Here is a 24,620-nt window from a genome sequence, read left to right as displayed (position 1 = left end):
AGCTCTGCATGTACAGATTAATCCAGTCAAATACTTTTGCTGAGCCGCTGTTAACTGACGGCGTTATATTTGTGTCAATTTCCATGACAATCTAGTAAACATATTTAGGAGGTGGGTGCTTGACCAGCTGAGGGAAAGGGACTTGACACGTGAACATTAAGAAAACAAATGTAGGAAAACGTGGGGAGGATAACGTGCTTCGACAAACACGAGAAGTGTTTGCGTTGTCACCGCCATCAGTTTGGCATTTTGGCAACGTTCAGCACTTTGTGGGTGTTGGGCCTGGTAAGGCTTAGACTGCAGAAAATATGAATATGGGATAAATGCATTATCAAAAGAAGCAAGTTTGCTGTTTTTCTCTTGGAAGCAGTATGAACTAAAACTACAAAAGTATACAGGCCCTGGCTCTTTGTCCTCCTTCAGTCCAGTTCTATGGCACACCTGGAGTTTTTTCACTGCTGGGGTTAGGCTTTCACTTATCAATGTCATGATATTTTTTGTCATGCTAGATACAGTATATCTGCTTGGATCTCTGTGACTGTAACACGGTGTTAGGGTATTTTTTCATTCCAGTCTTACGAGGAAAATAACTCATAGCATTTGAAACTCTGCTTAACTTATAGTACATATTGTACTTGGCAGAGGCTTGTGAGCGGCAAGGATCATGCACGATTTTTCCCTGATGTTTACAATGCTCAGGCTTAACCAAATGACAAGTGTAAGCTGTTAGAGAGGTTTCTCATTTTTGTCAGTTTACTTAAGACAGACTTTCCTCCATTAAATGACGTCAAACAGCCACTGGGAAGACAAAATAGGGCTTTTTAAAGTCTGTTGCCGTCTACACAACTGTCCTCACACTGTTCTTAATGGGAGATTTTAAGTCCCTCCTACTCAGCTGATGAAGGGGGGAAAGTGAAGGGGTGGAGATGCTTGATATTCTCAAATTAAGAGCTAAAAACGTTGCCTTAAAAGTCTCTGTTTAGGCTATCAACTGTGTAGGTGTTTCTCATAAAATGTTATTGATAGAGGAGGGATTGAGAGCGGAGAGTTTGGAAATAGAGTCCTGAATCTGCCTGTTTCCTCTTGAGGGGCCACACACTTTATGGATAACTTCCTCCTGGTCTCTGGTCCAAGAACGGCCTGATGTGTGCCGGCGCCATGCTCTGTGATGGCAACCAGGATAAACGGTGCAAACGGCAGGGGATACATGGCAGCTTAAAAGCCTCTGTCCCAAATAAAAGTTACAAAGAAACAGAAAGGGAGAGGGGCTGTCACAATCTAAAGATGAAGACCAGCCATGTGAGATGGAAGCTCTTTGGACAAAGCCGGGATGAGGCTGAGCCTGCTGCTGCTGCTTTGTTGGGGACAGGAAGTCTGCTGTGTCCTGTCTTCTCTCTGCCTCTCCTTCTGTATAGGTGCCAGTTTGGCTGCTTGCTGTCTTTGTCTGTCCGCTGTCTTGAGCGCCAAAGCTCCATAGGTCAGCCAACATCAAGCTGAATTCTCATTCTTCCCCTTTCATCACAGAGCAGAGTCATGTTTTACAGTAAATCACCTGACAAGTTATTCAGAAAAACTGACTTTTATGAAGCTCTGCTAATGTTTGAAGGATTTGGCCTGGGGAGAGGAAAGTTGACTTGCATGCTTCACTGAAAGCCCACAGCTGTTGGCTGATTCTGAGTGGTACCCTAAATTGTTCCGTAGGTTTTCATCCTTGATGATTGTTTGTGTCTGGCATTTGAAAGACCAATAGCATGTACTTCAGATTCCTCTGTGTATGAAGCCCTCCCTAAGCAGCCAGACACATTCTCCAATAGCATATTTACACACCAGGAGAATTAAGTGGCCAGCCAGCCTAGGCAATGTCACTAAATTATTACTTACAGCTTGGAATCTGACCTTTTCTCCTCTGATACTGATTCGGATACATAAACTCAGGGTATTTGCCAATGCAGAGTGCCAATACCAGTGCTCTCTTTTTCCCAGCTTTAAAATATGTAAACCTCATTGCCTGGAATTTATGAGGATAAGTTATATGTAAGGTAACACGAGGCTGTAACATCAAAAGACATCACTTCTCAACTAGAAAGAGAGACATTCATACACCATACATTGTTCTTTTAGCCTAGTGAAAAAATTTAACTTGCATTAAATAATTTCTTTTTGGCCTGTTGGGCGCAGCAGAAATAGGCAGAATCATAGAGTCATAAATTGTATATAAAGATGGATGTAGCCACTGTAACATCACTCGTAGGTTTCTGAAGCCAGAGTGGGCTGTCCTGCTGTCACCATCTTGGCAGTGTCTGACTCCGTCTAACTGCCAGCTAATACAAAAATGTTCAAAGAGGTGGCACATGTGTGGAGCCGAGACCTTGATGCATGTTTATTTGTGGCAAGCATACGCTCGCCCACCTGTCACTCAAAGCAGCACGCCTTCAATTATGCATAATGTTAAGATTTAATAAAATTTAAATGAGTGAGAAATATAAAATTCATGCTCACATACAGTTATCATGAATAGAACAGTTTTTTGTACTTGCCTGTAAACATGTTTATTTCTGCTGTTAAGTTTAAGTTGGGCATTTTAACATGGTAGTCTATGGGGATTGACTTGCTTTTGGAGGCAGCCTCAAGTGGCCATTCGAAGAGCTGCAGTTTTTGGCACTTGCACATTGGCTTCATTTTTCAGCCCCAAAGGATGCTGCTTGCTGAGAATACAACACGTGATGATATGTGATGATAAATTGATATGGCAAAGTCTTTGTCTCCTGATGAGAGCAGTGAGAGTGAACAATAGCAGTAGCTGTTGTGCGGTCCATTGTTAATGTAGAATTATTGATTAAAAGTAAGCTTTCTTAGGGTAGAAAACATGTTCATCTTTCTCCTTCTTTCTTTCTCTTCCATCAAGCATTTTGTTAATGAAATGAGATGTCTGTCCTCGTTGTCTTCTGTGCTATTCTTCTGCATGGAGCTTGTTAAACATACAGTAAAACAGATTTGTCCATGCAGTGCGTCATAATGACCTCTGGACAAAGAGGTTTTTGGTAACATTAGCTAACCCTGAATGGCATTGTCAGCATGTCTGGTGTCACAGTAAAGGCCGACTAAGCCCTCATATAATGCCTTTATTGTGACGCACAAGCAGAAAGGAATGATTAGAAGCAGCTTTACTACTTTACTGAGTCGGCTGCCAGCCAGAGCTACATGAATGCAAGTGGCAGCAGAAACACTGAATTTTATGTTGACTTATATATGGATCATGATATACATGTATGGTCGATGCTCAATCTGCTCAATATGGAGAGTTTCAGATTGGTGCCCACTTTTATTACCGCATGTCCATCCACAGAGCTTGGAGAATACTGTTGATTGATCGAATAGAGATGCTACCGCAAAGCATCAATAAAGGTCATATTTCCTAACTTCAACTGGGAACTGGGAAAAATTTATTTAGAAATTTACATTTGTGTGTTCAACACGTTTCAGATAATATATCAATCGCATTTTGTTGCTGCAAAGTGGAAATGCCGGTCTCCAAAATGTCAGTTGCTCGAGGGCTGACAAAGCAGGCTTGTTTTTAGCTTGACAGTCGTGCATTTTTGAGTTCATCCAGTTGGCTTGGAAAGAGTTTCATCAGCACAAGTGTTATGGGATTTTGTCATCCCATAAAGGTCCTTGTGATCCTTCAGCTGAACAAAATCAACAAAACTGGAGTTGTACACTTTCTCCCAGCAGTGATGAATCCTTCTGAGGGTTGTTCCAAGTAAATTAGTTATTTAAATACACAGAACAAGGCAGAAGTATGTTGCAGTCAATAAGAATTTGTTTGATTGTGTTTGTGATTACGCTTTTGGAAAAGGTTGTCCATTACCCTCATCCTTTTTCCCGACTGGAAAGATGCCGTGAAGCACTTTACCCATGACCCCCTGTTTCCCTGACAAGTGAATAGAGCCTAAGGATCTGTTTCTGGGCCTGAGCTCCCAACAGCATTCCTCATGTTTAGGAAAACATGTAAACTGACGTCAAAAAAATAAAAGTGAGCAGTCAGCTCCCTTGGCCTTTCTCGCATGGCCCAGATGCCCATATGAAAGCTGACTTTTGTGTGCTGGACAACTCTCATACAAGGTGGACGGCCGGTGTTTTTCCTGGCATGTCTTGAACAAACACAGACCAATTACACTGGGCTGCCTGGTGTGTCAAACCATGATCTACGGTTTTATTTTGCATTATTTGAGAAGGCTTAGGAAGTAAATCTGTACTCTGCAGAACAAGAGCGACGGAGATATAGTATAATACAAGTTCCTGCAGTTTCCCTGGGTTAGCATAAATCTCAGGTTCAAGCAGATATCTAGTGTTGAAGACAAGCACCACGTCCCACGCCAGCTAACTGCCACATGGTCTGAGCGAGCTGTGGTGGCAGAACAGCTCTGAAAACTTTGATCTGAAATGTTCAAAACTCATACATGCAACTTTCCTAACTTCTCTGAATATATATATGCAATAAAATGTGTGACTCCTTCCCCACTCAAACCTTGGAATTGCATTATTCATCTGAGGCAGTGTTTCAACTTTCTCTCTTTCTCTGCCCGCAGCGCTCCCACCCACACCAGTGAATTAAGTACCCGTCTTCTAATTCAATTCCAATATTCTTCCCCATCGTTCTCCAAAAACTGAGCCCCCTTAGTGCGCTCATATTCTGTGTATAGGTGCATGATGGAGACAAAAAAAAACAATTTTACCTCAAAATTATACCAGAGGGTTTAGGCAGATGAAGGTTATATGATGAATTTCCCCATAACTACTGTATAATTGTGTATTATACATAGTTTTTGAGGAAATATTCAGATCCATTACTTCACTAAAAGTAGAAATATCACACTGAAAACTGCTGCTGTACAAGTAAAAGCCCTGCATCCCTGTTGTATATTATTTTATTGGATTAGTATTACCAAAGCATTAATATGTGAACCCATTTTACTGCTTGAGTTGGTAAACGTGGAGCTAATTTTAAATATTTTGCAAATTGTTCGGTGGTTAAACTGTGAAAATCATATTTAATGAGCATTTCATGGGTTTTTGTATGTAAAATTCTAATTTTTAAAATAACTAGTTAATATAGCTTTCAAATAATTGTAGTGGAGTGAAATATTCCCCACTGTAATGTAATGTACAGTCTAAAATAGGTTGAAATGGAAATACTCAGGTAAAGTTTGAGTACTGCACTGACATACAGCACCTGAGTAAATTGGTTAAATTCCACCACTGACTATTTGCATATGCTATGATTAGACTTGCAGCCAATTTGACCTTTTATATGATATAATATAGTATCTAGCATCAATATTATAGATATTCGCCTGAAGCAGTTTTGTGCATATTTCATTGATTTGTTTGGTTGTTCAATATTGTTTTCTATAAATATAATTTTAATTTAAAGTCAGTAAAAATGTAATCTATGTTATATTTTACAAAGTAAACTGCCCAACTGGTTAAATTTAATTTCGGAGGAAATCTTAAGGTGATGACACAAGGTAATGACATTTGGCGAAAATCCACATGATATCAGATCAAAAATAGCTATTGGAATTGTGAGTACAAACTTATTTTTACTGGCATCAGCTTTCAAAAACTGCATCTACTTTATGTGAGCATATATGTTTGCATATGTTTATATATGTGTCGTATATATGGACTCCTGTATTGGTGTGACATTTTATAACCCTTATTCTGGATACAGTATGTTACCGTCTGATATGTGTGGAGACTCAGCAGTGCTATTTACCAACAAGCACAGAACGAAGGTGGCAGTCAGAGCCTGTCCTCATATACAGCAAACTGTGGAGAACTGTAAGCAGTGGATTATTTTCATCATTTGTTAATCTGCAGATTATTTTCTTTATTAATCGAGCCACTGTTTGGTCTATAAAACATTAGAAAAGTGTGAAAAATGCCTGTTACACTTTCCTCAAGCCCAAAGTAATGTGATCCAGTGGTCTTGTTTGGTACGACCAACAAGCTAAAGATATTCAGTTTCCTGTAAAGTAAAACAAGGAGAAGTAAATCCTGTCTGTTTGAGAAACTGGGACTAACAAATGTTTGGCAGGTTTGCTTGAAAAATTGATTATCAAAATTGCTGCCAACTAGTCTTCAGTCGATTTATGCTTCAATTCTTGCCCTTGTAGATCACATATTTTTGTAATTCTCTATTACAGTATGCATTGATAGTGTTGTCTCATCAGCTTTGACCTAAGCATGTATGTCAGTATATATAGGCTTTTTTAAAATTGTATCTAGACATTTAAATCCTACAGCTCTCTCCTGCCTGTGAATCCCTCGGTTGTACACGATTTCAAGTGGAATATTGAGGAAGAGTTTGGCAGATGTTAAAATCATTGACCCAGACTCATACATAATGCAGTTGGCTCTGCTGTAGGTTCCTGCTCCATTTTGGCTCTGATTGTATATACAGCATAGTACAACGTCAGGTCAGATGCATGTTTCTACAGAAAGAGGAAGCTTTTGATTCCTCGGGTGCCCAGCCGAGGAGATCCCTGTTCTGTGGGCACTGTGTGTACACACACATGGGCAGATAAATGACTGTGTCAGGAAGTGTGTGCACATCCAATTTTGTGTATATGATGGCGGTGGCATTTGTATGTATGTGTGTGTGTTCGTGTGTGTGTATGTGTGGAGACGGGTGTCCACAGCACCTCAGTGGAAACTTGGCCATGAGCCGACCGTTGCCCATGAGGGCTGGTAAACACGCTGCAGTGGATCTCACTCTGTGAACACAAGTGCCAAACACAATGTAAACTCGTTTCCATCACTCCATTCAGCTGCTCGCTCCTCTTTTTTCCTTCTGTTCCTTAGTCTTTCAAATCTGAATCACACTGTATTCGATATATAAACTATAATAACAATCTTGAAGAAGTGTAGCATTTGATAGCTCAATCTGCTTTTTGTGTCTTATTACACTTCTTGTCAGTGTGATCAAACAGACGGCTGCTCTTGATTTGAAAGGTTTTTTTGAAAGGTATTTAAAACCAGACTTCCCTGTGTAAATGAAGTGAGAGGTATATCATCAGTTCGTTTCATATTGATATGAGCAGGGTATAGGGGGCTGCAGGGTGACAGGGTCTAATAGTAAACAGCACTGTAGGAAACCAGCCTTTGGACATTCACACTTCCTGGGTATACATCAGATCAGTCATCTGCAGCCCCAGAGGCCAGCACAGGTCTAAGCGAGGTTACAACAGATGACCGCCCCCCATGCAACATCCAAACCAGATGTCTGATGAATTGCTTCTCATAAAAGATTCCTCTTTTACAATGGACCATGGCATTGCCAAATAGGGCAAGTCTGTTACGTGTGCATTCCAGAGTCATTAAAATTCTTCCGGGTAATTCAGAATGGCCTGTAGACATGTTTGTAGAGACAACTGAAAGAAAATTTTGCAATGATCTTGTCCATAGATGCTGGGTGTAGTAGTTGCTGTGGACTGAAGTGGTTTATCTTCATCTGCCACAAACTACAAATGAAGCAGGAAGTGATGCTTTCCATAGGGGAGGGATGCAGGTTATGACAAGTATCATTCTTCCTGGCAATTGACAGTTTGCAGGAAAACAAGGCCAGCTGCTGGCTTCCACTTTTGATAGCACATGTGTTCTTCCAGCTATTTCACATCTGTCATAACTGTAGTTTTCCTCATGTTTTCCAGCCTATAATCTGTGTCATTTTATATTTTTTATGTAACATATATTTGGACAACCTTTTGCTCCTTGCATGATGGATTTGCCCCTGAAATGTAAAAGAGGACCAACAATGTCACAACATGAGTGCGGCAACATATCCCACAAGTAAAATGGATCCTTGTATATTCCTGTTTTCTGGCCAATGTCAACTCCTCTCTCTTTTGTCTTGCTCTTATCTACAGTTTGTGAGGAGGAAATGTTTCTGTTCCTGTCAACCATGAAATAAACCACTCGGATGAAGCTGTATTGTTTCAACTCTCCCAAAGAGAAAGTTACCTATGGGCTCTGATAAGGTGAAAAAACAGATGTTGTTGAAGAAATCTGCACACACTTGGAGCCAGCAGCTGTCCTGTGTGATGCACCGCATTGAAAGGACTGTCTGGCACTCAGTGAGCATGTGCTGAGAGATGATGGACAGGACCTGGCCTCCTCCTGCTCCTATCGCTCCCTGTTAGCGCTTCTTCTCCCTTGCTTTCCGCTAATCACAGCTGACAAGGGATACACAGGACTCTGTCTACACCGATGGATGGAAAAAGTTGTGCCAACCTGTGTGGGAATGAGCACAGGTAGAGAAAGGATTGAGGGGATTAAACAAAGAAGCCAAAATTTCAATAACATCAGCATCACAGCCATGAGTCCTGCTCAATGGCTGCAGGATTCCCATGAATTAATGAAGGACATGGGGCTGCAAAAACAAGAGCATGGCATGACAGAGAGTTTTAAAAGACAACACTTTGTCTTCATTTAGATGCTGTGAGAAGACCAGATGTTGAAAAGCTTCGGGGTTAAATATAGACGATAAAGGTGTGTGTGTGTGTGTGTGTGTGTGTGTGTGTGTGTGTGTGTGTGTGTGTGTGTGTGTGTGTGTGTGAGTGATTGAGAGAGACAGAGAGAGAGAAGAAAGCGAAAGCAGAATTGAGAAGGAGGCAGAGACTGGCTACATGCAGTTTGTGCGTCAGCTTCTTCGTATGTGCATCAGCAAACGTGGGCGAGATACCATGTGTTTGCTTAGCTGTGGATGTCTATATATTTGCATATGGTGCACAGATCCAACCTTATGTGAGAGGGTGAGATCCCATGAGAGCATTACATGCACATCTAAGGGAACACACGTGTGCCTCCTGAACTGTGAACACATGTACTTATGCACACAGAAGGTCTCCTGTGCTGAAACATTGATGGAGAGCTTCCACTGTGACGCAACACATCATCAGTGACACTTAAAGTAGGATGAATATTTCAATGACCTGGTGGAGTGGGGACAGGGAGTCAAGCTGTAGGGCAACCACAGGACTATTCTGGGAATTTCACTGCAAAACAGTTTGCCTGCAGAGCTCCCATTTGTCTCGTCAGCATCTAGACACTTCTCCTCAATTAAAAATGAATTAATTTGAAGGCATTTTGAAGCCCTCAACTTGGCTTGGTAACCTTAGAGAAATGTTACACCAAAACCACAAATCAGAATGCACCAACTGAGATAAAACATGGCCTGAAATGTTTGTTCCTAAATACACCATGTTTATTCCATTCAGAAACTCAATAGGAAAATATAGGTCAGCCTCAATATATACAAAAGGAATTGTTACAGCTTAAATAAGATTTTTTTTTTTTTTTTTTTTTTTAAAGCATTTGAATAAATTCATATTTAAAAATTTTAATGAGAGAAAAGATCTAAACACAAGTCAGATCTGGAGAGGACAACGCCTGCTGGGCTGGCTGAGGAAGGATTTGGGGGTTTCACTGCTGCTGCAATATCTTGCTCCCTGTGTGGAGTCGGAACTCGGGGGTGTGAATGAGCTGAGGACTCACGGCTGGTTGGAGAGCTGGTGACAAACACTCTGGATTTGTCCCTCCAACAAGCCGATCAATAACCTGCCGGACACTCACTCCAACATCTTAAATTCCTCAGCAGCGTTTATCCTCGAAAGTAACGGGAGCCGCTGCCGTTTCAGGAGAGATCGGGAAGTGGCCGGACAAAGGACACAGAGAGCACGGTTCATCGCTGAATGTTCACGGAACGGGGCTGGTGTTTTGCGAAGACTGCTGTTGCTGCTGCACGGACCGGGCCGTGGAGCCACAAAGCGAAGAGGATGACAGCACAAGTCAAAGAGTCCGCGCGCCACAAAGGAGGGCAAAGCAGGACGCGTGTGTGCAGAGAAGCAAATGCCCTAGATCTGTATGATATCTGAGTTACTCTGTCACTCAGGCTCTTTTCACGCTGTTTCGGGTAACAGTGTCTGAACCCACACCTGGAAAAACAAAGAGAATGCGTTCAGTGGCAGCACATCTCCATGCGTAAATGGAGACGCATCTGTGCGTATTCACTGTGCTTTTTCATTATGCCTACAATAAATGATGTTTGTTTTGTCACTAACTCATGTCCTGTCCCATGACCACACTGGTATAGATGCATTATAGACTTCCTCATACTTCATATCTGCCATGAGTGATGGCGATGACTGCAGAATCTGACAGTACCTGTGCGCAGAGCAGCACTCGTGAAAAAAGCCTCGGCGCACTGGATCGCAATGGTTATGTGAAAACATGTGTCATCCCACTGTGCCGTGACCGAGACTACGAGTCGTGGGTGAGGCTAATGTTCACAAAAATATGGAGTTCCCAGAGACTCCGGAGTGCGGTGTGTGTGGGGTCGCTTTCGGTTTTTCTCGCTCTGTTGGTCAAATGTGCAGACTGGAGAGCTGAAGCCAGCAGCAGCAGCAGCAGCGCTGACAACAGACTCTCGCATTCATCGTCTCCCTTTCACTTCGTTACAGGCTGCGCGGCGGAGCTGCTACAAACTTGCTGGAGTGTGGTTTCGCCATTGTTCACCCTCCTATGTGCCTTCTTTTGGGTTGGTGTGTACTTAATCCGCTGTGGGGTTCTAATCCAGACCGCCCTATCCCTCCTAACCGTGTGCCACCTGGGCGAAGCAGCGGCGTGGTCTCTCCTGGACGGGACAGATGAGCAGCTGTTTTCATTCACGACAGCGGCAGTGGTCGTGCTCGTATGCGTGGCCACCGGCGCACTCATGGTAGCACGGCTGAATCAGGGCATATCTGTGATCGTTTTCATCAGCATAATCAGGACTATTTCACTCTTCTCACTACACAAAGTCAGGGCCACTTGGAGACCGTACGTAGCGTACCTGGTTGGAGTGCTGGGCATCCTGCTGGCGAGGTATGCTGACAAGCTCCTTCCCAACCAAGGGAGACACAAGGAGGGCTGCACCCCCGTGACTGGAGCCAGGGAAGAGATCCCTGTATTTAAAAGGCGCAGGAGGTCCAGTTCTGTGATAGCGTCAGACATGGCACACAGTCAGTCCAACAGTAAGTCACATCGCCGGACCTCTCTGCCATGCATCCAGAGGGACCAGGTAAGAAGTTTCTGTCCCATTCAACTTTTCTATTTCTGGCTTGTTTTCTTCTTCCAATGACGAGTTTTATGTTTGAGACGAGAAAGGAGGGCGCAGTGCAATGTCAATGAAATGAGGACCGTTGGACTCTTATTAGAATAGAGTATTATATTAGTATTATTATTAAGCTATTATTATTATTATTTCTGTTTAGATATGCTATTAATATTGCAGGCTACATAGCTTTTAGAAATGTCCTGTAAGTGATATGTATAGTGAGTCACCTACACATTATTGTTATTATTGTTATTATTAGGTCTATTGTTATTATTATTATTATTATTATTATTATTAGTACGTCTATTATTATTATTATTATTATTATTATTAGGTCTATTATTATTATTATGTGTTTACTTGTGATGATTGTGTGTTAGGTTGCAGTGTGTTTATTACACTTTGCTTGGTTGTGCTTTGATCTTGATCAGTTGTTATTGCTCTGATCTGCACAGATCATTTTTGGACTCATATCTGGAGCCATTTGTAGCCATTGGCTGGAAAATATGCAATTATAACAATTTACAATTTTTTTTCTAATTTATCGTCACAGTGACATTGTTTATATAAAGCCTCAAGATTTCTTTTTTCTTAAATAAAATTGATACCCATTCAAGTGAATGGGAAAGTGGTTTTGGACCCCACTCTATGTTATCCTCATCTAAAATGATCAGTTTCACCACATTTTCCCCCGAAGACCTTGCATCCATCAGATCAAGGTGATGCTTTATTATACAGTATAGATGCAGTTGTAACTGTCTTTTGTCATTTGAAAATCAAGAACCAGATTTGGTATTTTGGTGCTAAATGGATGCTATTTTAGAAACAGTGCTTTCAAGTGCTGATGAGAAAGGGAAGCTGAGGATACAATGACAGTGATTCATCTCATCACTAGTTATTTATGTCAAACATTTTCCCCTAGATGATCTCTGAGCCTCTGCCACAAAACTGACAAATGCATTTTATCTTTCTGTTCTGGGCTTTAATGCCACTTGTTTCACATTGCTCATCGGGGCTTGTTGTCCTTAAACCCCAGGAATGTAGCAGCTCTGGCTGTTAAACCTCTTCTGATGTGCAACACATGCATACCTGTGTTAAGAGGAGATGGGAGGCTTCACTCAACCAAAGTCATCTCAGCTCCTCAGCCCTCCTTATGGAAAATCAATGAGCATGCTGAGCATGTGAATGGGAAACAGATTTTTGCAGTGATCAAAGCTCTCGTTGTGACCTGTGAGTGCGGTTAGGTTGGGAGATGAGAGGCTGCACTGTCGGCCCAGCCACTTGAAAGATGCCCTGAGCTCTCAGGGCTAGTTAGCGTTGTCGTGTGCTTGTTTGTTTTTCTTTGTGGTCACACATACACACACACCTACACACACACACACACAGTTATGCACATGCACAAATTGGATATGAAAAGACTCTTATATTTTACAGTTTACACTGATTTAGGTTTGATGTCTCAGCTGAAGCTTATTCAAGTGTCAATCTTTATTAATTTGATATTCAGCGATTGCTTTGCTGCAGTAATGGAGTGAGAATGTATCTGTGTTTTTGAATGAGTGATGAGCTGGAAAATGACTGGCTCTATAGTTTACACTTAATAATAACTGTATGGCTACAAACAAGCATGTGTACATGTAATTTCACACTTCTGTGTCTTAAAGAGAAATGTTGTAATCATGGAAAGAAAATATACTTTTTCAGTCATACAAATATATATATATATATATATATATATATATATAAGAAAACAGTACATTCAGTATACATTGTTGTTTATATATTTTTGCATTAAATAATGAAGTTATACCTTCCATCTATTATCTCACACTATGATCAAGCATTAAAAAAAAGAGGGAAACAGTATATTGGTGAAAGTAAAAAAACAAACAAAAACAAATCCTGATATTTTTCCCACTTCACACAGTCGTATTTTCATTATAGTAAGAGTGAACATAGGCATTACACAACCAAGCTGTAATAAAATCACTTCTTTTCAGCAGAAGCAGTTCACTATTTCAAAGACAGCAAATGTGTAAAAAGACAGAAGAGGGCGGACAACATTACATTTAGATTCAGACTCCATTACTATACAAGATTCAAGATGGAGTTAGTTAGAGAACAATAAAAACAGCCCTAAAATCAAGACATTAGTCGTTAACAGCTTGATGGAACTATGGCAATAAACACGTCGTGGTCTGCTTCAGAAATTCTTTTCTTGCACTGATGTCCCAATAAAAGCCGAGCTGAATGGAAGGACCACACCAAACAGACAATATCATGCAAAGATGCAAACATTTCCCACATCTCTGACTCTCCTGTGCCCTGTCACCTCGACCAGGCTGGAGCCCTCTGCTGAGAGATGATCTCTATTACATGTTTTTGTTGTGGTATATTAAGACAGCAGTGCTCACACTGTCCTGATAGTGTATGAAAGTAACATTGAACATATAATAGATTTTTTGTAACAAAGCCTGAGTCTATCTTTCCCGCACGGCTGGCGGCTGTGCTAAGCAGTTGACGGCTTGCCTGTAATTGAGACACACATGGCGTACATATGCTGTCTTAACCGTGTCTTGTCTGTGTGGTCTGTAATGTGTAAACAAGCCCATGCTGACCCACACTAGTCATCACCTCGCTCACAAGGGGCTCTGGCCTCCCTTAGGGGGGTCAAACACTCGTTTGGGAGGGGCCACAATGAAACCATCACACGGTGACAGGAACAGGGGAGATGCCAGACAGCATGAAGTGTCCAACTGACTCTGCCTGGAGGAGCAAACATAGGTTTCTTGCACGGAAGCGACGAGGGCCACAATTTTCCAGGTAGCGCTTCTTAACTAGATGACCTGAACAGTCAGAGTGATGTTTTAACAATCCTGTGTAATAGAGTTACGACATTTGAAAGAAGCAGTAAGAGAGGCGTGACAAAGAGTAGATCTGCACTTTGTTGACCTGATGATGTTTGCATTAGTGCTGTGCGTCTGAAGTGTTTGATGGATAGTGTCAGGTTGGATGGAGGATTACAGTTGATGCTGAACTTAGAGTCTTATATAAAGGACCTTCAGAATGATAGTCACTGCGTAAAAACTGTTTATTCGGAAAATAAATAGAGCAAAGAGAAATCCCTCCGTCTCTTTGTCCTCACAAGCTTTAAAGCTGCCATGTTGCCCCTTGCCGCTCTGCCAAAGCCATGCTCCTAGGCTATGCTTCAGTCTGCACAACTGTAGATTTAATAAACAGCCATTTGCCCTCCTTTTGATTACAAATTGGCTGCCAGCATCTATCAGTTCACTAAGTAGGTGGATTTCGCAACGCTGGGGTCATCCTCCCCATCATGGGCGTAATAAAAGAAAGTCATTATCAGCTGATCTGATAGCGGTTAGCAAGGGCCTCTGCGGGATAGCTCTGCTTCTCAGTTTAATACAAAATGACAGGCCGGTCTTCTGTATTTCAGCTGGGATATTGAACTGGAGGAAGAGGTGTGGACTTGTGGTGTGGATCGCTTTTCACAGCGTGTAAGGAAATTTGAGTCCAAGGCTCTCCTGCTGCAGACATCAGCGCTGTCATGGAACTTTCTCTCCTCACAAGCAGAGGAAAGAAGTCTGCCGTGTTGCCACCAGACAAGGAGTCTTTTCAACTAAACCGCTACCTGAGCTGCAAAGGTTGACCGGAAGCCGATTGCTGATTGGTCAGGGAGGGGAGTGGACATTAGCGAGTCGCTTCTGCTTTTCATTCTCTTTGCGAGGTGTTGGAAGCACCTCCCTCTTCTGTCGGTGACTCCACCCCTCTCAACAGCGCTCTGCTCTCTGTCCTTTCACTGACACCAACACAAATATTATCCCAACCAGAGGAGGAAATTCTTTCTTAACTTGGATGATAAAGATATTCTTGAAATCTATGATAATGACTTCCTGTGGAATGGGATCCAAACACAATTACTGTTGCTGTTGTAAATGTTTCCTGGTACTCTATTTTTGCTACACCGTCCATAATTGAATTGTGTTTTGCATGGTGGAGGTTGTTGATAGCCTGTAGGGCAGTGATTTACCAGTGGGCCACTGCGCACTCTCATCCCAAACAGCTTGTTTGTATTCTAAACACATAGCCTCGTGGGATATGATGTTTTTTTTTTGTTGTTGTTTTTTTTTACTTTTATTTTTTTACTTTTTTTTTTCTTTTGACTGGACTGGCCTCTGGGTTAGAAACGGTCTGATTGAAAGCCTCCCGCTGCATTTGGAAAGGAAGCTGATATCAGCATGGGGTTGTGTGTCTTGTGATTGGGCGATCCACTTCACACTTTCAATCCTCATTCAGTCCCAGTGTATTAGCTGCGCTGTTCGTGTGTGAGGAGGCGAGGGGTGGAGGAATTGGGGTAGGAATGAAAGTAGGTCATTCGAGGTTTTGTTTAGTAGCCAGGCAAAACAGCAGGCTTACTCTTACCCCCCTGAACGGTGGAAGAGTCTTGCATTTGACTGATGCAGTGTAGCAACGTTTAGCGTCCTTGTGCTCCAGATTTGTATGTGTTACCTCTGCCATGTTGGCTACCCAGCGTGAAGCCACATTACACCGAGTTTTGTCCTGTGGCGGCATAAACAGGAGTTCCTTGCCCACATTTTTTTTTTTTGTCTCACCAAACTGACAAGTTCTGCACTGTTCTGCGATAACCAGCTACCAGCTGTGTACAGCATAATTTGGGTTCATTACAACCTGGGTTTTATTTTCATAGTTTTGGCAATGGTTTCAATCTGTTATGATAACATTGTACTCGCCAAAATAATTGTTAAGATTTTGAAACAGCAACATCGCTACACAAAGTCTGAGGGAGGAGGCAAGAAATCAGACAGTTCGAGACATTGTAAACAAACCGACAGTTTAGCCAAATTCTGTAAAACCACTTCATTTAGGGTTAAAACCAAAAGTGTGAGCTGCTAATAATCCTTCATTGAAAAATGTAATGCCTGTACATTGACTCCAAGAGCCACAAAGATTATTCAAAAAGACATTTTGATCCCAGTTGCATCTTTATCAGGAGTTTTTTTTTTTTCTTTGACCTGTTGAAGAGCCGACTGGGATCGAAATGTAAACCTTGATGCGTGTGTATAATTACGCCTCTTCAATAATCCCCCGTTGCACAGTATGTCCAAGTTGATCCAAAAAGTCATCTATAAACTGTGATTGTTTACAACAGACAGTTTGGGTCATAATTTTACCATTTACCTTTGTGACTAACTAAAGGAAGAGTTCAACATTTTGGGAAATGCATTTATTGATATTCTGATTGATTAGCTTAGTTTATCATAAAGACTGGCTGCAGCCTGACTCTGCTCTGATTTCTGCCTCCGCTGGTTGGTAGATTTTTTTGGACAGGGCCTGGTTAGGTCTTTCCCACAGCTTCCAGTCCTTATGCTAAGCTAAGCTACTTGGCTGCTGGCCGTAGCCTTATATTCAGCATCCAGTCATGAGAATGGTATCAAACTGAAACTGAAAAGGCGCATTTCCCAAAAAGTACTACAACTATTCCTCTTAAACCTTTATGACCACTTATTGCCGCACCTATGCTCTTTTTCATTCATTGGGTGAGAACAATGTTACTATTACCAACAGCAATGATAGCCAAACTAAGAAAATAAGACCCCAGTTGTAATAAAGTGGAATTATCCTTTAAACTCTACATTACATGGCTCACGCATCTGTGTCCAATTCTCTCATTACCTTCAGTTACAGCAACAAGAGTAGCTCATATCCTGATTCTTGCCCCGCGTCTCTGATCACCTAAGCCAACCAAACCAGAGGTCCAGGACTAAGTGTAGTACCCCTCATCCTCCTCTTCCCTACCCCTGGCACGACCACGATCTGGCTCCCTACTGATTACCATGGAAATTATGGAAGGACGTCTGTGTGAGCATGTGTGTGCATGTAAGCGAGTGTGTGTGTGTGTTGCCAGCAGCTTGATGGCTGCCAGCTGCTGCAGGCTGAGAGGTTGAATCCGCTCGGAGAAACACGGAGGGGCCTCAAACCACAGACACAACCCAACGCAGCTGGAACTGCTAGACAGGCACAGGCCTTCAGTCCTGACACACAGCACACATATTAACACCTCAGGATCCTAATAACGGCCTCTTATTTGAATAGAATGGTAGAATCTGAAGTGAATTATGGATTTTTTATTTTTTTTGTGCGTGTTGAAGGGTAGATTACATGCTGTACTTTCTTCTGCTGTCTGTTCTAGACTAAGGCAATTATGTCACTCAAGTTTTCTGTGTTACCATAAGAGACCGACTATTTCAGTGATGGAGGTGAACAGAATGTTCCTGGCACAAATGTGTGTATGCGTACAGTATGTGTGCGTGTGCATGAGTATGTTTGTGTGTGTGAGGAAAAGATAGAGAGAGAGAGCGAGACAGGAGTGTGTGTGTGTGTGTGTGTGTGTGTGTGTGTGTGTGTGTGTGAAGAACTGGATGCTCTTGCATATGCGCATATGTTAGGTGTATGTAGGTGTATGTTAGGTGTATGGGTGAATCGGGCTGGGTACTGTTTGAAATGTATGTAGCCAATACGATACCTGAGTTTATGGACTGTTATTATAGGAATACATTTGTTGATAATGTTTTTCTACAGAACCCTTTTTTGTTTTGCAGAAGCCAAACTTCTGAAGTTCTCAAAACACAATCGGCTATATAGGCAGTGTCAGAGATGGTTTTTTTGTTGGGGCAGGTTGGGGGGGGCTTCATTAGGGGCTATAGGTGCAGATGTGTGGCATTTTAAGGTCAATTTCAAGTATCTTATATGTACTACAAACAATTCTGACTACTATTAACACTTGTAACGTATTATTTATTAATGATAACAATCACAGTAATTGTAATTATTTGTAAATCAATAATAATACTCAGCACTCCGCTAGGGATTGACAGAATAACACAGAAACATCATCTCGACAACCAAACAGCACAAACAGTAAATTGCTACAAAACGTTGCAACTTTAGTGGCCTTGAGTGCTTATTCCAGCTCCGAATGATGTCTGTGCTGGTTGTGAAATTCTTACAGTGGATACTTCTTCTGGACTGATCACTAAGGTCCTCCCCTTGGCTGCTGAAATCACCAACAGTGACTGTTTCCAGGAGCAAGCAGCACCAGAGGAAGCACTGTAGCCTGTCACAGCATCCAAATAAAGTGTATGTCAAACTCCACCTCCTCATTAGTGCTAGCTGCTGTTAGTGCTTCCTATTAGCAGTAATTGAGATTTGACTAAATGAAATATCTGATCGAAGAATCCACTGCCAGCTTTCAGAAATCAACAGTCACATCGCCTTTGGTTTTGGCTTTCATTTCTATTTAACCCCTTGAAGAGCGTTTTCAATCACACGACAACCCCACCTTTTATAACAGAGTTCTAGTACTGATACCAATATACTTTTGTTGATAATTTACTTTGAGAAATATAAACTTTGTTTTCTGCCAAACCCTTTTTTTTAATTTGCAAAAGAAGCCAAACCCCCCCAATGTCTGAACACAAGTAATCATACAAGAGATTCCCCTGAATACAATACAGTCTAAATTTGGTAAAATTCAAAAAATCATTTGAATCAGAAATATATGATCAAAGAAAAAAGAATTTTGCCAAGTATCCTTTGCTAACTTTCAGTACACGACAGTTTTTGATATCTATGGTAACAACACATTTCGGTCAGTGCCAAAAAGGACTGAAGTTCGATTCCCAGCTCTATGCACGAAACAAGCACTTATGTGTGTGCACTGCTGAAGCAATGTTTTCTCTCTTTAAAGGATGGGCAGGTTGATAGGTACCAGTTACATATCCGGTACGGCAGCACATCACTTTGGGGAACTGAACGCAACACGTTTGGCTTTCATCTCTATTTATCCTCTTAAAGGCCCTTTTCAATCACACGAGGAGCCCACATTTAAGACAGTGATCCCTTACATGAGGGGACATTCCTGCTCTTGCCCCGCTGCTGAATGAACTGGAATGTGCAGGTTGAGCAGACCCTGAAGGACAGGCCTGTGGGTTCATTCACCCAGCCCTCCCCTTCCTGGCCCTCCTCTCCCCGTACACCCTGACCTGAGCCAACACCACCATCCTGGGCTGTCACCAGGTGTGCAGCTGGCCTCTGCCGAATGAATAGACACTCTCACATCGCCCCGGGAAGTGTGTGCTAGAGTGTGTACGTGTGCATGTTTGTGAGAGAGAGAGGTAGAAGCGGAGAGTTGGGGGGAGTGTGGCCCTAGATGTAAATAGCTGCAGTCAGTAGAATGTGTGAAAAACAAATGGAAGAAACAACTGTTAATTTCCCCCCTCAGAGTGTGCATGTGCACATTTGGGACAGCGGGGTCCCAAAAATTGATCTCATGGCTTTTGATTGGTGTCCGGGTTCAGAGAGGAAGTGCAGCTAATCCCTCAGGTCCAGTCTGGCCATGTTAGAAACAGAGCAGGCCACAGTCGCTGCTGCTGCTGCTGCTGCCATGATTCATTTAACAAGCAGGAACATTTTGAACCCTTCTGACTGAGGCTGTCCTATAAATCCAAACATAGTCGGCTATTAATCGATTATACATTTCAGGAGCTTGACAAAGGAGGCTGTTCTTACTGATGGTTTACTTATTGTTTTTAGTAATCCTCTGCCTGGTTGGACACATATGGCTTCAACTGGACAGGCTATTGCATATTTTTTATTTGATTCAAAATGTTCATGCAGTACAGATTTCCTCCGAAACATCACAACCTCATAATTTCACCACAGGACTGTTGCACATTATTTCCTTCACTTAAGAAACAGGAGTAATGTAAAAATACTCCATTAAAGGTCATGCATTCAAAATATTATTAAAGTGAAAGTACAGATGTTTTGTCAGCAAACTGTACTTGTTACGTAGCATAATGGCCCCTGTCAGAGTTTTATAGTATATACAATATACTATATTATATTATACAATAATTATAACTAATTCATAAACATTTAAGAAGCATTTTTATGTTATATCTTGTCAAGGTTGAGCTCATTTTACAACTTATTATTTACTCTAAGGCAGTTTAATCTGTCACAACACGTTATCTTTTATAAACTGATCCCATTTTTTTGTATGCAAATCTTTATCAGCAAAGTAACTATAAGGCTTTCAATTAAATGCAGTGGAGTGAAAAGTATAATAATCCCCTCTGAAATGTAAAATGGAAGCACTCAAGTACAGTAAGTACAGTATTTGAGTGTATTTAGTTATGTTCCACCACTGCAAAGTACAAGCAGTTATATTCTTTTAACCGTTTTAGAAGACAATCCCTCTGAGCCCAGATTTCCTTGTATTTCCTTGTCACATCTTATCCATAAACTTTGCTTTACTGATCGAATTCCTGGCACAAACGTAGGTATCACGGATAGAGATCTAACTTTGGAATAATATCCTTTGCACTTTAATGTTATGAGGTTCAGTCAGTGAGCTGCATGTCTGTCTGGCTCCATGGCGTGGTGCGAGGAAATGTGTTATTGTAACCTCTGCCTGGTGAGCCCTCCCCGTCCGTCCAGCCCGCTGCCTCACTGGCTCGCCATGAGCCTGTCTGTCCCTGCAGCCAACAAGGCCTCTGCTGTTCCCTGCTCAATGCTATGTTTTACTCTCTAAATATGTTAGAGAAAAAAAAAATCTGTCTGTACATCTGTCTGTCAGTTGGGTTATTTCACCCCTTGCAGGGGCGAGAGTCTTAGGGTTTGGGTTAAGGGCTGTTTTCACACAGTCACTTTCAATTAGTCAAATATTAAAAGCGCAATGTATAGGTGTAGTCCTGTGCTGAATTTGCATGATGGTATACAGTGTCTATATGATTTACATTTTTATTGACACACCGTATATGAACAAATACCAATGCTGGAATGCTGGTAATGACGCTGAGTTTAACAGCGTGGATCCATTTTTGCACCACTTTGGTCACATTTCTGAATCCACTCTGCAAACAGAAACCGCTAATGGTCAGCTCAAGGAAATGAGTTATTTTTATCAATTAAAAATAGCAATAACTGGGGAAAGAAGTCAACAAGCAGCCAGCCGTTTTTATTTTTTAAACACTTTTTTGCTCTGTGATTCTAGTGTTTACCATTTATCTGGATTTGTCAGCCTTATTCCTGGTATACAGATTAGAATTTTGTTGAAGTTTGTGCCTGATTACTTATTAATGTAGGACATAAGAAAAAGTTTACAGGAACTTTTTTCCTTTCAGTGTGTTAGTGTGCGTAGTAAATATTTAATTTTATTTTTAAAGTGAATGTCGTCTGAAGTTGACAGTCATTTGTTAGGTACATTGTGAGGACAACACATTCAAAAGACCCAGAGATATTCCGCTAGAGTTCAGCTAGACGCTATATTTCAGCCTGAAAGAGTGACTCTCTGCTCAGTTGTTAGATGAAGGCAGCAGCTACAGTTTGCCCTCAGTCCATTCTCCCAAATCTCTGCTAAGGCTTTTTGTCCATGAGGTGGTTCATAAAATGGTGATCCCTTCCACTGCTACACTACTACTTCTCCATACACTGTAACCACCTGCGAACACACACACACACACACACACACACACACACACACACACGGACGCACGCATGCACTGTTCGGCAAACTGGCTAAGCAAGGTCTCATTGATTTGTTGCTGCTATGCTCTGCATTGCCTGGAGACACTAAACGATGTCAGGGTTGACGTGTTCGTGTGTAGGTGACTTCCGTTTATAATAGGCCACAATCGATGGCTATGAACAGCAGGCTCTTCCGTGCGTGTGCATGTGTGTGTGTATGTGTGTATGTGTGTTTGTGGTCAGACAAGTCCTTTGTCGTGGAAATAGTGCGCTGTTGGGTCCAAGCACCCCTTCCTGCCCAAGATAGCCTAGCTAACGGGCTAATTGCTTTATGGAGCACAAGCCAACCCTGATCCATGGACGCTGGTTCACGTCACATCTTTGCCTGGAAAACAAGAAGTGAGAAAGGACACGCCATGACAACATGTGAGCCACGTTGATAAGACACATGGCATTGTTCCAGAAAACTTCAAATGAATCCCCATCCGCAGCCCTTCATCTGCACAGATAACACATAGCCACATGCCGTGTGTATTTCTGGGAAGTCTCTCTGTGTAGTAAAGTGAAAATGGGACTCACAACAATGTGATCAGGGCTAGAACAGGCATACTGGGCCTTTATTTTAACGGTTATGTGCCTGGGGCTGCCTCAGGTTTCTCTCTCCACACTCTCTCTCTCCATAATGTTTTCCATTAGCCGCTGTTCCATTCATAGTCTCGCTGATCCCTGTGTTGTCTCCTTCGGGATTGGACAGCTTAAATGAAATCTCCATATCTACTGTAGCAGACACCTCCTCTCTTCTCTTCTCTTCTCTTCTCTTCTCTTCTCTTCTCTTCTTTTCTCTTCTCACTTTTGACACTGGAAAGAGTCTAGTCAGATCCTCAGACTTGAGGCAGTTCAGCCTCAGATCCTGGATCACAACGATGACTCTTAGACCACATTGCAGGTCCGTTCCTTTGTAAAGCAGAACTACTGACATTGTCTGTAATACTATTCCTTACTGGTCTCCTGTTTGAGCTAATATGAAAACGCGTGTTGACATTTTTTATCGTGTGTTTTTTCCTCCGAGGATAATCAACCCTTCACCTTGTGTCTTGCTGTCATGGTCAGGCCCACTTCAGTGTTGAGATTTAAGAATTGTGAGAGGTTTGGCAGGTGATTCATCAAGGCTTTGGAGAGAGCGTTTCCATTGTAAGGACGAGGAATGGCATGTGGTGGTTTTGGCAAAACTCCACAAACTGGAGAGGCAGAAGGACTTTTGACGTCATCGGGAAACGTGACCCACTTCTCAAGAGGCGAGGAGCCTTGGGCTGGTTGAGCAGATGTTCCACAGATGAGCCTGTGTGCACGCACACACACACACACACACACACACACACACACACACACACACGCGCACACACGAACCAACTCTGTACACTTTCTACTCTGCCTTTATTTTCCAATAAAATACCCACAGAAAAAGATTTGACGGCAGAGGAACTTTAGCCGGATCTCATTTGGGTTTGTGGTTGCGCACAGGCGTGAACTGATGTGGTTGCCAGCTCGTGCGCCGGCAGGAGAGGTAAAGCATGACAAAAGGGAGGGTGTCAGCGGGTCATTCAGGTCATACACCCACCAAGCACTTTATTAGGAACACCTGTGCACCTGCTTATTCATGCAGTTATCCAATCAGCCAGTCATGCAGCAGCAGTGAAATGCTTAAAATCATTCAGACACAGGTCAGGAGCTTCAGTTAATGTCCACATCAAACATCAGAGTGAGGAAAAAAATGTGATCTCAGTGACTGTGGCATGACTGTTGGTGCCAGACGGGCTGAGATTTGAGTATTTCTGAAACTGCTGATCTCCTGGGATTTTCAAAAACAACAGTCTTTATAGTTTACCCAGTTTACCCAGAATGGTGCAAAAAAACAAAACAACATTCAGTGAGCAGCAGTTCTGTTGATGAGAGAGGTCAGAGGAGAACAGCCAGACTTGTTGGAGCTGAGAGAAAGACTATGGTAACTCAGATAACCACTCTTTACAACTGTGGTGAGCAGAAAAGCATGTCAGAATGCACAACACATCGAAGCTTGAGCTACAGCAGCAGAAGACCACGTTGGGTTCCAGGCCAAGGACAGAAATCTGAGGCTGCAGTGGGCACAGGCTCAACAGAACTGGACAGTTGAAGACTGGAAAAATGTAGCCTGGTCTGATGAATCTGGATTTCTGCTGAGACAAGCAGATGGTAGGGTCAGAATTGGTTATCAAGAGCATGAATCCACGGACCCATCGTACCTTGTGTCAACAGCCCAGGCTCGTGTTGGAGGTGTAATGGTGTGGGGAATCTTTTTTTTCATGCTTTGAATGCCACTGTCTGAGTATTGTTGGTGTTCCTAATAAAGTGCCTCATGAGTTTTCTCTAAGCCGGTCTGAAAAGTGTCGAGAGCAGCTTCTACAGTATGTCTGTCAGCTACATTGCTTCTGTTATGTAAGGCAGATGTAGGGAAGACAAGGTGATGTTAGGCCTAAGAGAACCGCTAGTTCAGTTCTCCATCCTGCCCATCAGCCAGAGGCAATCTCCTCTTCCTCCTCTCTGCCATCACTCTGGCACTTTCAGACATTACATAAAAGCGTTTCTTTCTGCTCTGTCAGTTCGTTAGACGTGTTACAGTGCAATAGGCTCTCTTTATCCCTCTGCTATTTGTGATTTTAAAGCGGCTATATATAATCACTATTCAATTATAGGTCACATGAGCACTTGTATGTGAAAGATGTTGCTCATAGTTACAGTATGAACGCAGAGAATTATCACTTGACGCAGCAGTTCTTCTCAGGTCTACAGAGCATTCAGCATCTTTCAGTTTATTGTTTTGGTTTCTAGTCACAGCAGACAGCTGCTCAGCATAAAG

The 24,620-nt window shown here is 42.2% G+C and overlaps 1 protein-coding gene across 2 annotated transcripts in view; it reads left to right on the top strand.

The window, feature by feature from the left end:
• The first annotated feature begins 9,017 nt into the window (after positions 1-9,017).
• Positions 9,018-24,620, top strand: part of LOC130176343 (cGMP-inhibited 3',5'-cyclic phosphodiesterase 3A-like) — a 74,346-nt gene continuing 58,743 nt past the window's right edge. For both annotated transcript variants that reach the window (XM_056387377.1, XM_056387376.1), the window contains exon 1: positions 9,018-11,122. In XM_056387377.1, the coding sequence (XP_056243352.1) occupies positions 10,199-11,122 (924 nt within the window). In that variant the 5' untranslated portion in view covers positions 9,018-10,198. The remainder of the gene's footprint in view (positions 11,123-24,620) is intronic.

The sequence above is a fragment of the Seriola aureovittata genome, chromosome 10 (assembly GCF_021018895.1).
Source record: "Seriola aureovittata isolate HTS-2021-v1 ecotype China chromosome 10, ASM2101889v1, whole genome shotgun sequence".
NCBI classification, from domain to species: Eukaryota; Metazoa; Chordata; class Actinopteri; order Carangiformes; family Carangidae; genus Seriola; species Seriola aureovittata.
Note: the sequence above shows the minus strand (reverse complement) of the source record. Positions and strands in the feature narration are given on the sequence as shown.